The 13,064-nt window shown below is 40.1% G+C and overlaps 1 protein-coding gene across 1 annotated transcript; it reads right to left on the bottom strand.

Moving 5' to 3' along the window:
- Window positions 1–1,294: 1,294 nt before the first annotated feature.
- On the bottom strand, window positions 1,295–12,221 carry DLK1 (delta like non-canonical Notch ligand 1; the record flags this gene model as incomplete). The annotated part of the gene is made up of 4 exons (XM_019006855.1): window positions 1,295–2,419; window positions 7,041–7,182; window positions 11,587–11,717; window positions 12,151–12,221. Coding segments are annotated over 4 exons (1,083 nt in total), but the record flags the coding sequence as incomplete, so codon positions are not given.
- Between the last annotated feature and the right edge of the window lie 843 nt (window positions 12,222–13,064).

Genomic DNA, 13,064 nt, shown 5'->3' with positions numbered 1-13,064 from the left:
TAGTTATGAAAGAGCTGAGAAGAAGCTGCTATTCATTCCTATCCAGGGTGGCTGGGGAAATAAATTGTTACATAACTGCAGTTAAATACACCTTTAGGCACTGCAGTTGAAAGAGATTGGTTTTGTTGTTTTGGTGGGGTTTTTTCTTTTGATTGTTTTTCTTACAGGGAGCAGTCAGTGTCAGGCTGGCCATTTAGGAAAAGAAGCTGGGAGACCCAGGAGGGCCATGGCCCAGGGTGGGACAGACCCATGGCCTCACCAACAGCATGGGCTGGCAGAAGCTGAACACATCACTGGAGCTGGTGCTGGAGCACATTGGCAGCTCCAGGTGATGAACCAGCTCCAGATGATGAACCAGCTCCAGATGATGAGCCAGCTCCAGATGATGAAGCAGCTCCAGATGATGAGCCAGCTCCAGATGATGAAGCAGCTCCAGATGATGAAGCAGCTCCAGGGCCATCCACAGGCTCCTGGCAGCAGCAAAAACACACAGGGCCAGAAACAGAGCTGGAGCACAGGTCCAAAGGGTCCTTTCAGTGGCTGGACTACCTACAGTGAGCAGTGCAAGGAGCAGCTGCAGGCAGAGGTGGAGCCCAGCATGGCTACAGCACAGCTCGGACCAGAACCAGCAGCACTGGGCTGACCCAAAATGCTCCTGTGGGCAGGAGGTGGGTGAGAGCCTCCTCAGGGAGGTTCAGACTTCTTAGTGCCCTAAGGCCCCTGATAATTTTATGGCTTTCATGTCCCTTTGCCTGTTTGCCACTGCTGCTTTTGATTCTTGGAAACCTTGTGCTCTCCTTGAAATGTGACAGAAAAAGCAGAAATGAAGAATTAAAAGCAGCTGTCCTATTTCAGGTGACACGTGACATCTTTTCTCCCCATGACAAAGTCATGAAGGATACTTCTCTCAGCAGAGATCTTTAAGGAGTATTTATAGAAAAGTCAGAATCTGATCCTTTAAATCTCTACTAGGTGTCTAAAAAGAAAGACATTGAACACCTTTTTAACATTTAAAAATAGATAAATAGAACAATTTATAGATGCAGAACTTCAAGCAAGAGACCTTTAACCTGAAATTAATAACCCAAAGACCTCTAAGATTCTACAGAATCTCTCTTACAAGCATGTAAAAATAGCAACACTGACTGAATAGGTGAGATACACCAGTGTGAATTGGCTCCTGCTGGTTGCAGTCTCTAAAGCCTTTATCAGATATAGCAAACGAGTTTAACGTGGACACTTGTTGCAGGCTTTGCTGTAGAATAAGGTTTAGAAATGAATAAATAAACCAGTATAGCCCTTAACAGCTGTTTATTAAAAAAAAAAAACAACAAAAACAGCATTACTGAGTAATTTGCAAGTACTGTACTTGCCAGATGAACTACACACAAGATGAAAAAAGCTGCAATACAGTTCCAGTGATAAGTTATTTTTTATTTTACAAAAAATAGCTGCCTTGAAGAGAAATCAAAGTAACATTCCTTGCTTTATATTTATTTTTTTTTACCTTTTATTTTGGGGAATGAAAAAACCTTTAGCAAGACAGATACATTACATTTCTTCATTGTAACTCAGCACAATTTACAGCAAATATACCCACAAATACTGAGGCCAAACACAGGCAATAAATTTTACATATTGCTACGAAAAGTTGCAAGATGCTGCTTGGCTTTCAAGGGCCTAGATGGCAGTGTAGTTCTTAGTGTAATTAGTCAATTTGATCTTCTCTGGGAAGATAATATTAACTGAGAGGTTTTCCCCATTGTTAGACTTCAAAAAAAAGTTCTTTTTCTTGCGCAGGAGATGACTGTATTTGGCATTAGCAAGCCACATTTCACATTTTGAAAAAAAAACAATCCCAGTTGTACCCAAGACAACAAGACATGTAAGCAAGCCCAGCACAACAAAACATATCACCTGGCTTCTACTCAGTAAGGGATCTGCATTTTGAATCGTTTCTTTCACTGTTATTTTCAGGATTTCTTGTTGGTGCACTGATCTATGGTGAGCTTTGGAGGCTGGCTTGTAATTCTGCATGTGCTTTGTCTCCATATTCACTCCAGACAGACTCGTGTTTTTGCTGGGATGTTTGCAGGTCACGCCAACAAATTCTGGTTTACAGATGCACTCGAAGCCTCCCTGGGGCTGCTCACTGCAAGTCCCTCCATTCTCACACGGGCCACTCGCACAGAACGTGACACGGCTGCTGCAGAGCTTTCCTGTATAGCCACGGGGGCAAGAACAGCTGAAACCCACACCAACATCTGTACATGTTCCTCCATTCTCACACGGGCTGGACTCACAGTCATCTCTATCTATTTCACAGAAGTTGCCAGCAAAACCAGAAGGACACAGACAGGAAGCATGGGGTGCAAAACCATTGTCATCAATGCATGTTCCTCCATTCTGGCAGGGAGAACTAGGACAGACAACAAACACAGAGACAATACTGAAGTCCAAAGGAAGTAACTATTAGGAAACACTTTATATAATAAAAAGAGCTGGTTTTCTTTAGAATAGCCAATTCCAAATGCAAATCTACTAAAGTCAGTGAAGCTGAATAAAGAATGAGTTTGTTCAACATCTTAGTCAATACAGATTATAATATCCCCTGCTCACCCTTTGGGCAGGATTACTACACCAATATATAAATTCAACCTGAAGAGCTGTGAAGGGATTTTAAATTATTTCAAACATTTAATCAAATTAGGCTTCTCACTATTTTTATATGCTTGGAGCTATTTAGCTGAACAACTCCTCAGACAAGACAGAACAAAGACATGAGCAGCATGGCTGCTTCTTTTCTACCTGATTGTTCCTAAAATAATCTATATATTTTGGCAGAGCAAAAGAGTGCCACAACAACTAGGTGTAAAGCTGATTGTTTTTATTCTGCCTGTCTGTGTTCCATAACACAAAAAATTTAGAAGCAAAGAGATACTGTCCTATAAACTGCTGTTCAGCCAAAATTTTTGATAGATACAATTATAATAAAAAATAACAGTGAGAGAATTTCAGCCTGGGCAAAGACAGCTGTAATGTGAGAACAGGACCATAGGAAACCAAGTACTTCTGCAAACTTTATTAGTATTTCCCAACTAGTAGCTTGAAACTATGGTTTAGGTGACATAAATTGAGAGATCTCTCCTATCTTTACAATGCTACTGTGCCTTACTGAGGTTAATGCCAAAAAAGGTGGCCACCCATTCACTGGCACATATGTGTCAGCTCAGGGGATCTATGCAAAATACACTTGGCCCTTCCTTCAGCTGTCCCTGCTGCCTGACAAGGGTCCCTGGGCCCCAGGTTTACAAATAAACCTCAAACCCCACTTTCATGGCAGTTCATCACAACAACGTAACAACAAAGCCTTTAAAACTCACTTTGTAAAAAATGAAAAAAATTTGGTGAAGTTTAGGACAAGCCTCTTTGACTACAAAACTTTTCTGAATACTTATGTATCCCTGAAGACATATAGCACAGTACTATTCAAAAGTTGGTAAGTCCAAGCTGTTATTTAAGGCTCCCTCTTCCAGGTCAAAGTCCCAGGGATAATGAACTTCACAGCTTCAGATGCAGGCATTTCACATATGCAGCAGTCAGTAGCAACAGGCTGTTATGGAATTCCATGGGGGGACACAGGGATTTAAGAGATCTTTTGATGTCTGTGAAAGAGATATAAGCTCCTGACTACAAATGGTCCCTGATCTCTGTCAGAACAAGGCTGGGCTAGTCACCATTGCTCTGGGACTACCTTTGGTAGACAGTGCTCCAAGCACCTCTGGCTTCACTGGGGGCTGAAACACCCAGCAGCCACCCATCAGGAGAGACTGAACATCATGGCAGAAGAATCATCTGTTTTCTGCAGCTTCCACATTAACTGCTCTGTGTTCTAGTGCTGTTCTTCACTACAGATGTTGGCTGGGTGAAAAAGCCCTAAAAGAATATATTGGAAATCTGTGATAGTATCAGGAAAGCAAAACTGGGCTTTGACATAGAAATTGTTAGTGATAACTTGAGGTAAGGAATTTCAATATATTAACCAGCCAAAATGTCTTTTTAAGCAAAATATGGAAATTGGAGTTATACAGTCCTTGTGTGGTTATGGCCATCTTGGAGAATCTAGCACCCTCCCTTTGGGGTTTTATGAGTCCCATGGAAAATTGGACAAGCTTGTTTGGACATGAAAATGTGTAGAAGTTTGAACCTTCATGGCTCAGTTGAATTTCAGTACTTTCTAGGGAAATGAGAAGAAATTGCTATAAAACATAAGTGCAAACTTTTTTCTGAAATTTTCAGAAATGCAAAATATTGAAATAAAAAAAATGTTAAGGGGAAAAATGCAGAATTGTACCCCTGACATATAGAATGTAAGTTTCTTTCCCTTATCTCTTTTTCCCCAGTTCTCCTTATTGGCTGTGTGAATGTAATCCACCCTCTTTCCCCTGCCTTCAAAAAGATGTGTGTTATCAATATCCTTCCTCTTTCCCTCCTGCTCTCTTTCTCCATGGGATCCCAAGAACAAGAATAAAGCTGAACTTCCATCTCAGAAAGGGGAAGAGCCTCGTTTTTAGCCCTCTGGTCCATGCTATATAATCTCTCTCCTGTTTCCCTGGCTGCAGCTGGGTGGACAGTGGCAACAGAGAAGCAGGAGATATAGAAATAACAGCAAACAGAGTTGCATTTGTCTAATTTAAATACGTTTAAATAAATAAAGCCTTAACATTAATTTCCTTGAATAAATTCTGCTACTTTGCATTTTTGGCATTTACAGCAAGGTGTAGTACATGAAGGGTTAGTGGTGGGAAGCATTCCATACCATTGCTCTTTGCTTCCCAGATAATCTGGTTTCTTTTAGAAAGCACCACTCACTGCTCGGCTTCAAAGCAAAACTTCAAAACATCACACAGAGGTCACTAATGCAGATACATGTAAACAGACTAGGATAAACATTTGACTTGTGAATTGTCCTGGTTCCATCTGTGAATATTAACTAAGAAGCCAGCAGTAATGCTCAGTAAGATCAACATTTTTAACACTACCACTGAGGTAGAGAGGAATTGAGAGGAAGTGAGATGTCAACGTGAATGTGAATGAATTACAGCATCTGATCAGGTCTCTTTCCACAATGTGGGATGCACTCTCTGGTGGACTGTGAACTATTAGCACACATGCAGTGCTTATGCTGACAGCAGTTGTCTTTTTGAACTAAATGCAGATTTGCAGAGCCTGCTGCAGTTTCTCCTGAAAAAGACAGCTTCTTAGAGAAAAAGAATCACTGTTTCAAGTACGCTGCTTTCTTGAGCGGAATTGTTCATGATTTCCAGGCTAGTTCATCAGCATTCAGTGTGCCAGCACAAAAAAAGTAGTTTCAGCAATTTAAAACCATAAGGCATTTAAGGAAGTACATGGAACTAATCTGTGTTATTTTGTTGATGCTGTATTTTTGGAACTCACCTGTTTTGGGGATAGCTAGTATATATGTCCACACTGAATTACTGAAACATTTGGTCTATGGATTAAAAGCAGAAAATCCTATTCACGTCCCCTATATTAGGCAAGTAGCTTGGTTGTGAGTCATGGCTCTTTTAAGGAACTTAAATTTTCTCACAGTCAATGAAGAAAAATAGGCTAATCAGAGTAGCTAACTCAGAGGCTGAAAGTAAACTCAGACAAAACTGTCAGAGTATCCCCCAAGTAAAGGTTATGACAAAATAATTCTACTGATATGAAGTTATGAAAGAATGGAAAATCTTGCCAGAGAGAGTGAGAAGTGACCATTGCTCTCTATTCTTGAAAAGAAATGGGATGTCAATTAACAAGAAGTGTTAATTCCCCCTAAACATGAGTGTACAAGTCTTCAGGAAGATTCAGTCAGAAGGTAGATTTGAATAATTATTTATGGCTGAGCAAAAAGAGAACCAGAGGGTTTCCATGTAGAGCTAGAGAGCAAGAAGCAATCTCCTAAAAGAAAACTATGATTTTAGGGTGATAGGGTGATAGTTTTATCAAGTTTGTATAAAGGCTTTCTGTATGTTTATGGGATCAGAATGTTGATGAGCTAGAAGACAGCAGATGTTTCTAGATTTGAACAGAAATCCCAATTCACATTTTCTCTAACACTGAAAGGTCTTTTTTCAAGCAGTTCTACCAGTGACTTTGCTGGAAGTTCTTTAGCCTGTGCCCATTGCCTCCTGACCTTCTACTGGGCACCTCTCTGAGAAGTCTGGCTCTGTCATCTTTGCTTCCCCCCACCAGGTGGATACACATGTGTCCATACACATGGACAAGTTCCTCAAAGCCTGTTCTTCTCCAGGCTAAATGACCCAGCTCTCTAGGAGAGCTCTCATATAGGAGAGATGTTCCCATTCTTTAATCATATCCATGGCCCTTCACTGTACTCTCCAGTATGGCCATGTCCTTTTTGTATTGGGTAGCCCAGAACTGGACCCAGCACTCCCAATGTGTCTCACCAAGGCTGACCAGAGGGGAAGCTCCCTCAACCTACTGGCATTGCTGTTCTTGACATCCCATTTCTTTTCAAGAGTAGAGAGCAATGGTCTCCCTGCTCTGATGGAAGTGAGATTGTCCCCTTCAGTTAAATAGGGGCATATTATTATGTGTTAAGAAGAAAGGACAGACTGGTGGGCTCGGTGTTTTCATGCAGAGAGCTTGTACTACTACTAGAACAGAGCTAACTACTGTTCTTATTAGGCTGTGTATAAATTATCCCTCACTAGAGGTGAGAACACAGGATGGGAGTCACTTCAAGTTTATTTATGAAAATTATGAGAAGGCATAAATTCACCGCAATAAAATGTGCAAATTAGCACTTTTAGTACTCAAATTGTGCACAGAAAGCCACACTGATAATCTGTTAAGTCTTCACAATACTAATAGATCATATTTGTAAAGTTTGGTAATAATATCAGCAACTATCAGAGCATTGTGTATTTTAACACAGAGATACTTCCCCTTAGCAAAGAATTCTGAATACTATAAGTGTAGATTTTAAATGCATGTCAGAAATCAATATTTACCCATTAATAATGCAGGGTCCTTTCTTGAGATGGCAGTTTTTTCCTGTAAATCCCTGGGCACACAGACAAATATATCCTCCATCACCAGTCTCTATACATGTTGAATTATTGGTGCAGGGCTTTGCTGAACATGGGTGAATATCTGTTTAAAAAAACCCAAGAGAGCTTGATCAATCTAATGAGAAAGAATTAGTAAATGGTACACAATACTTCAAATAAAATGTAGCTTTAACAATACTTCATCCTGCATTTTTTAAATTCTTATCTATTCCTCCCTTTGTTAAAATGGGGTTCAGATTGTTCAACTATTGCAAGCAATTTCAGCTTATTTCTCTTTTTCTAGCTCCTCCTTGCAAAATGTGTTTGAATTGCTCCATTCTATATATAAGTAGTATAAAAAATAAAATATTTGTATGGGGCAAAGAACTTCTACATAGTCTAGCCATACTTTCACAGTCTTGGCTTCTCCATGAGCAGAATTCTGATAAAACAATCAGGAAATGGGAATTCTCCCTGCCCATGTCATCATGTGCTTATGAACAAATGTTTCATAAAAACAGAGATCAGCAATTTGCCAAAAAAAATCTGTTAAAATTTCATCTTTTGTCTGGGGTACATTCAACCCTTACATAACAGTACCAGAACAGAGCTGTATGACGTCTGGACCCAAAGTCATACATCTCATTTTCTTTCCAATTGCCCTGCTGAGCTACTTCCCACTCAAATGATTACTGAATTTTTCAAATAATTAAAACTAAACAAACAAACAAGTGCATATTTTAGCAAGCTACTGCAGCAGCTGCAGAGAAGTGCTGACTGGAAGGTGTCTGATGCCTCACGCACATGTACATACTTTCTAAGAAGATGAAAAGGGATTTAAGGGATTTATATTTTATAAAGGGATTATTTAAGGGATTTATATTTGTATTTTTTTATTTATATTTTACTTCCCACAGCGTAACATGAAATTTAATTGATACCATGAGGTACTGCAAAATTTTAACCACAAAAAAACAACAGCCTTAGCTTTGAAATACAATATTCCTTGGCTAAAAGGTTCTATTTCCTAATGCATCAGCCTGTTCTTGCTGCAAGACAACAACTTAGCATGCACTTTGAGTGTAAACTCCAGTTTTCACAAGGACCAAAATAATCTTGAATGCTTTTTTGAGCAGTGTTGTTTGCCAGCTATTTTCACAGACTCTAAAGCATGTACTTTGTACTTGAAACTCTCTGAAATATATATATATGAATAGGTGTATATATATATATATATATATATATATATATATACACATATATACATTACTGTCATAAATTTATGTTAGGTATTTAATTTAAAACACATTTTTAAAGGGTGCTTTACCAGGTTCTCTTAAAACATAATACATAAATAGCCTCAATTAGCTTATTTTCTCTGTTTTCTTTTACCTCTCAAAAGGACAACCACCAAGTGGTAACTGAGATGAAAACTCAAAACCAGGATGTTACATTTATACATATATTATGAGTGGCCTCAATCACATTACCAATAATTAATAGTTTTATCAAACTAAGTTGTCATGCTGCAGTACAGGAAGCTATCACTGAGTGTTTTTATGAGGAAGATATGCTCAGTAGTAGTTTGTCACAGGACAACTTTTAGCCCCTGTCTCACACATTCATAGCACAGTAGAGACACCACTTGTATTTTCTGATGAGTTTACCAACATGTGGCCTTGGCAAAGCAGTCTAGTGATGAGTAGGACAATTTACTCCCAGCTCACACTCTATGCTGGCTCTTCAGCCAAATTGAGGCCAGGATTGCAATAGGAGGTCATGGACTTGCTAACACGACTGTGTAGGCACAGCCAGGGGTAACAAGCTGACAGATGTGATTTGGCAAGGTGGATCAAACTCTCTGACTGGGCTGACAATTTTCCTGGAAACAAATTGACTAAATTGATTTTGCCTTTGTCATGGTCAGGGTTTGATGTGGTTCCTGTACTGTGCAGTGTGTATCAGCTGCAGAGGCAAATTCAGTGCTGTGCATCCTGGTTCCAGGGGTTCACACACCGGATTTCAAGACTGTTTCCCCAAGAGGAGAACATACCATGGAATCATGATTCAGTTGGACAGGATCCACTGCAAACAGGTTAACCAGCAGTGTCAACACCAAGACCAACTCACAGATGTCTTTCTTCAACTGCCCTGTCTGTCCATGTGACAATAATAGTCACAAATGCTACCACTGATTGTGCCCTACATGTTTACAGTGGATCAAGCCCAACCCATAACCTGCATGTCTCTAAATTACTAGGAAGGTCATTCTTGACCTGAACTGAGAACCAGGCTGCCTGTATTAAAAACAGCTACACAATCAGCTGCATTAGTAAACGAGTTGGTGATCTAAAACTGCTCCAGAAAGGAACTTTCGTGAGCAAAGCCAAGGAGATCATATACTAACTTTTCCACAAAACACCAGAGGTATCATCATCAGCTCAAATCATCTTTTTTTCCTCCCATGCTTAGCAAGCAAATAAACTACCAAGACTGTATCTCTGTTTTAGAAATATTTCAGTTGTTTGTAGTGGCCAATGCACTTCTGACTCTCCTACAGTTTTCCATTCTAGGTTTTTCCTTCCTGTTTCCTAACCTGATCAAGTTTCATTTAATGATACCTGTAAATTAACTGTAATTACCTGTAATGACTTTATACAGGCAGGAAACTGACACCAGCTTTTGGCTGAGGATGATGAGATCAGGGGCTGAGCAATAACCCATTTGAAGTTTCATTGCTTTATTTGGTCAGGATAACAATTTCTATCAACTTTTCAATAGCAAGAAGAGGAGGAGCGGCCTTCTCTTGACCCCTTATGGCAAACAATGCATTTAGAGTATCCAAACCCACTGAGATAGTTTGTGAGATGATGAAGACTATCAACATAACATTTCTGCAGATGAAAATTCTCAGCAGCTCTTCATGGGGCTCTAAATCCAAATCAGCAAAGAGGACTCTGACATGACTCTGAGTGTTGAGAGAAATAATAGTTTCTCCACTTAAGCAAAGGACACCCTTTTCATTATTAGACAGGATAATCTTAATGAGCATGTGTTAAATTAATGTTTTTCCATAAAAATGTGTGTTCAATTTTCAATGCATTGTTTTGCATCCTAAGTAGCAATTGCAGGAGGGTGACATTGCAAGACTCAGAATTGCAAAGATATATTAATACTAAGAAATTCAGCTATGCAATTAAAGCTTTTAGAAGTAGCTGTGAAGATGCTGCCTTTAAAAAAGGGGACCTTTGTAGTCACTTATAAGCAACAGAACTGAGACTCCTAAGGTGGCAGAGGGGGGATTGTTCTGTGCAGCTTTAGAAATCTCTGATTGCAGATCAGAGAAGGAGTCATTTCTCCTCATTAACTGTAATGAGAATCGAGGTGTCTCAGGTACAAACACATACATGAGATGTGTCCAGAACAACATCTGAGAGTTTAGAGTCATCACACATGTCACCACTGTCACAGCTCCTGCAAACATACCAGGACTGACTTTAAGAAGTCTCTCTGTGCTCATGAGTGCAGTCAATGAGTACAGGCTGCAAAACCTGACGAGTAAATGAATACCTGAGAACCTTGCACTAAATTCCATGTCACTGCAAGGGTGTCACCCACCTAAAAACTTCTGATTCCTTTAGCCATCTTGAAAGTCTTATGCAGTTCAAACTGTCATCAATCACCACTTTGGCTATGCACTGGAGAGCTCAGGCATGCTCTATAAATTATAAGCCATACACCAACAAAAGCCTGAAAGGCATGAAGAGAAAATGAGGCCCTGTCCTCTCGCAGCTGCAGCTACGTGGGTTCAACAGTGCATGCTCCTGGATGTGTATTCCATCCCCTCAGTTCTCTCTGACTGAACATTTGCCTGTGTCAGCCAAAATAAACCATCTCAACAAAGGCCAATTCTTCAGCTTGCTCATGCTAAGCTGGCTGATTCTGCCTGGGAAAGGGTGAGAGAGTGCACATGGAGATGTGCTTACCCCTCAGACCTGAGGGGGAAGTGGCAGCCTGTTCAGGAAGACTTTTTCTCAGTTATAGTAATGTTACCTCACTGAATCATCACTGGGTTGAGTAAAGGAAAAAATAAGCACAACATTTTCCTTTCAAGAAGTAGAAAGAAATAGTATATACATATATATATAATGTGCTACATAAATATTTAAAGTTATTTAATATATACAACTTGTATTTTGATTAGAAGGGTTTATATGACAAGAAGGGAGCAGTTGTTTGTTGGCCCTGATAATTAATGTTTAAAATAGAATGAATTTACACTTTCCTCACACATATGCCCAATTACAAAAGATACTGTATTGCTTCTGCCTAAATTATTATTTATTTTAGGTTTTAGGTTTATGTGCTGCTGCCCAGAATCCCCTCATTATCTGGAGCTAACATTCAATATTTAAAAATTAGTTCTCCAGAAGGACTTTGCGTGTCCCCAACACCAGATGGGGCTGCTTCCCCTCACTTGCTGAAGGAGAGAAAAGGATGTGCGAACCTATGTCACAGAGGCTGCCGACCCAACCCTCCTCACAGATGCACTGCCAGGGCTTGGCACAGCTGCCGTGCAAGCACCCAGGGAAAGGAACACACTGATTGCAAAGTGCACCCTGCCAGCCAGGTTGACACCTGAAAGAGATAAAAGACAAGACAGAAACATAGCTTATTTTTTAAGAAACTTAATTAAAAGGATGTGCCCCTTTTTGAGGCACAATAAATAAACTTTTGCATACCAAATTGTACTATTTGAACAAAAGCATACCATCAGTGCTTCTGGGATACTAGAAGCAGTTCATTGTGAAGAAAATAATTTAATTCAGCAAGAAAAAAAACCCAAACTAATCAATGTAAATGCTTTGTACTGGAAAAAGTAAACTAAACAGGCATCTAAACATCCATGCTCTATGATTCCAGTTACTGTATCCTAATAGAGTGCTGTCTCATTACAGTTCCATATTTTCAGAGACCAAACCATTTAAGTTTCTATCACTCTTACCAAGACTACGAATTATTGAAGCTGAGCACTCCTGTGCTTATAACCCTGTCTGACAGATCTTTTTACCTGCATTCACTGGGAAATTCACAGAATCCATTCTCTGGATGGCAGCCAGCTTTACAGTTCACGCCTGGAAGAAGAGATTTATAACATCAAACCAGAAAAATCGTCAAAAAAACCCCACATCATGTCCTATACACATTACTGATATTTTGAAAGAACGCAGACTGCAAAACGTTCCTTTTCTTTTTCTTCAAACACATTTTTGCATCACAAAATTTTAAATTAACCTAATCTGGAACATGTTAGAGAATGTTCCTACAGGGCAAGTGAAATGACATACAGAATTAATCACAAAAGAATACAAAGTTATTTTAGCAGATGCAAAGTGCATGTAATATCCCTATACACCATTTTAAAGGGGTAATGTCAGAGCAGATTCATGGATGTCGTTTCACCACACGCCACTCCAAATGTATTGTTTCAGAACTACTTGAAACACAAAAGTACTTTTAGTCAGAAAAAAAAAGATCCATTTAAAACTACTTACTTATTTACTTACAATAAAAGTGCTGGATTTATTTCAACTCTAAAATAATAATTTTCATTAAATTTTGCATAAATAAAGTAAGTTAAGGAGGAGAGACCTCAGTCGCAGTTTTTGTTTTGTCTGTCTGTTTGTTTAAGCGTTTGCACCAAGCACTGCCCCTCTGAAAGATCACGGCTGGCACTGACGCCCTTCGCCAAAGGCAGCAGGAACAAACGCGCTCCGGCCGCCGCCAAGGAAAGGCTTCCCGACGGCACCAGCATCTCCGGCGGGAGCTGGGGCTGGGGATGCCTTTGCCTTCCAGGGACTCCGGGAGGGCTCCCGTCATCGCCGCTGCCCGGCGGCCCCGGCAAAACTCCCGAAACTTTCCCAAGCCGCCTCCCCTCCCGCGACGGATCCCGGCGGGCAGGGGCATCCCGGCGGGCAGGGGATC

The sequence above is a fragment of the Parus major genome, chromosome 5 (assembly GCF_001522545.3).
Source record: "Parus major isolate Abel chromosome 5, Parus_major1.1, whole genome shotgun sequence".
NCBI lineage: Eukaryota > Metazoa > Chordata > Aves > Passeriformes > Paridae > Parus > Parus major.
Note: the sequence above shows the minus strand (reverse complement) of the source record. Positions and strands in the feature narration are given on the sequence as shown.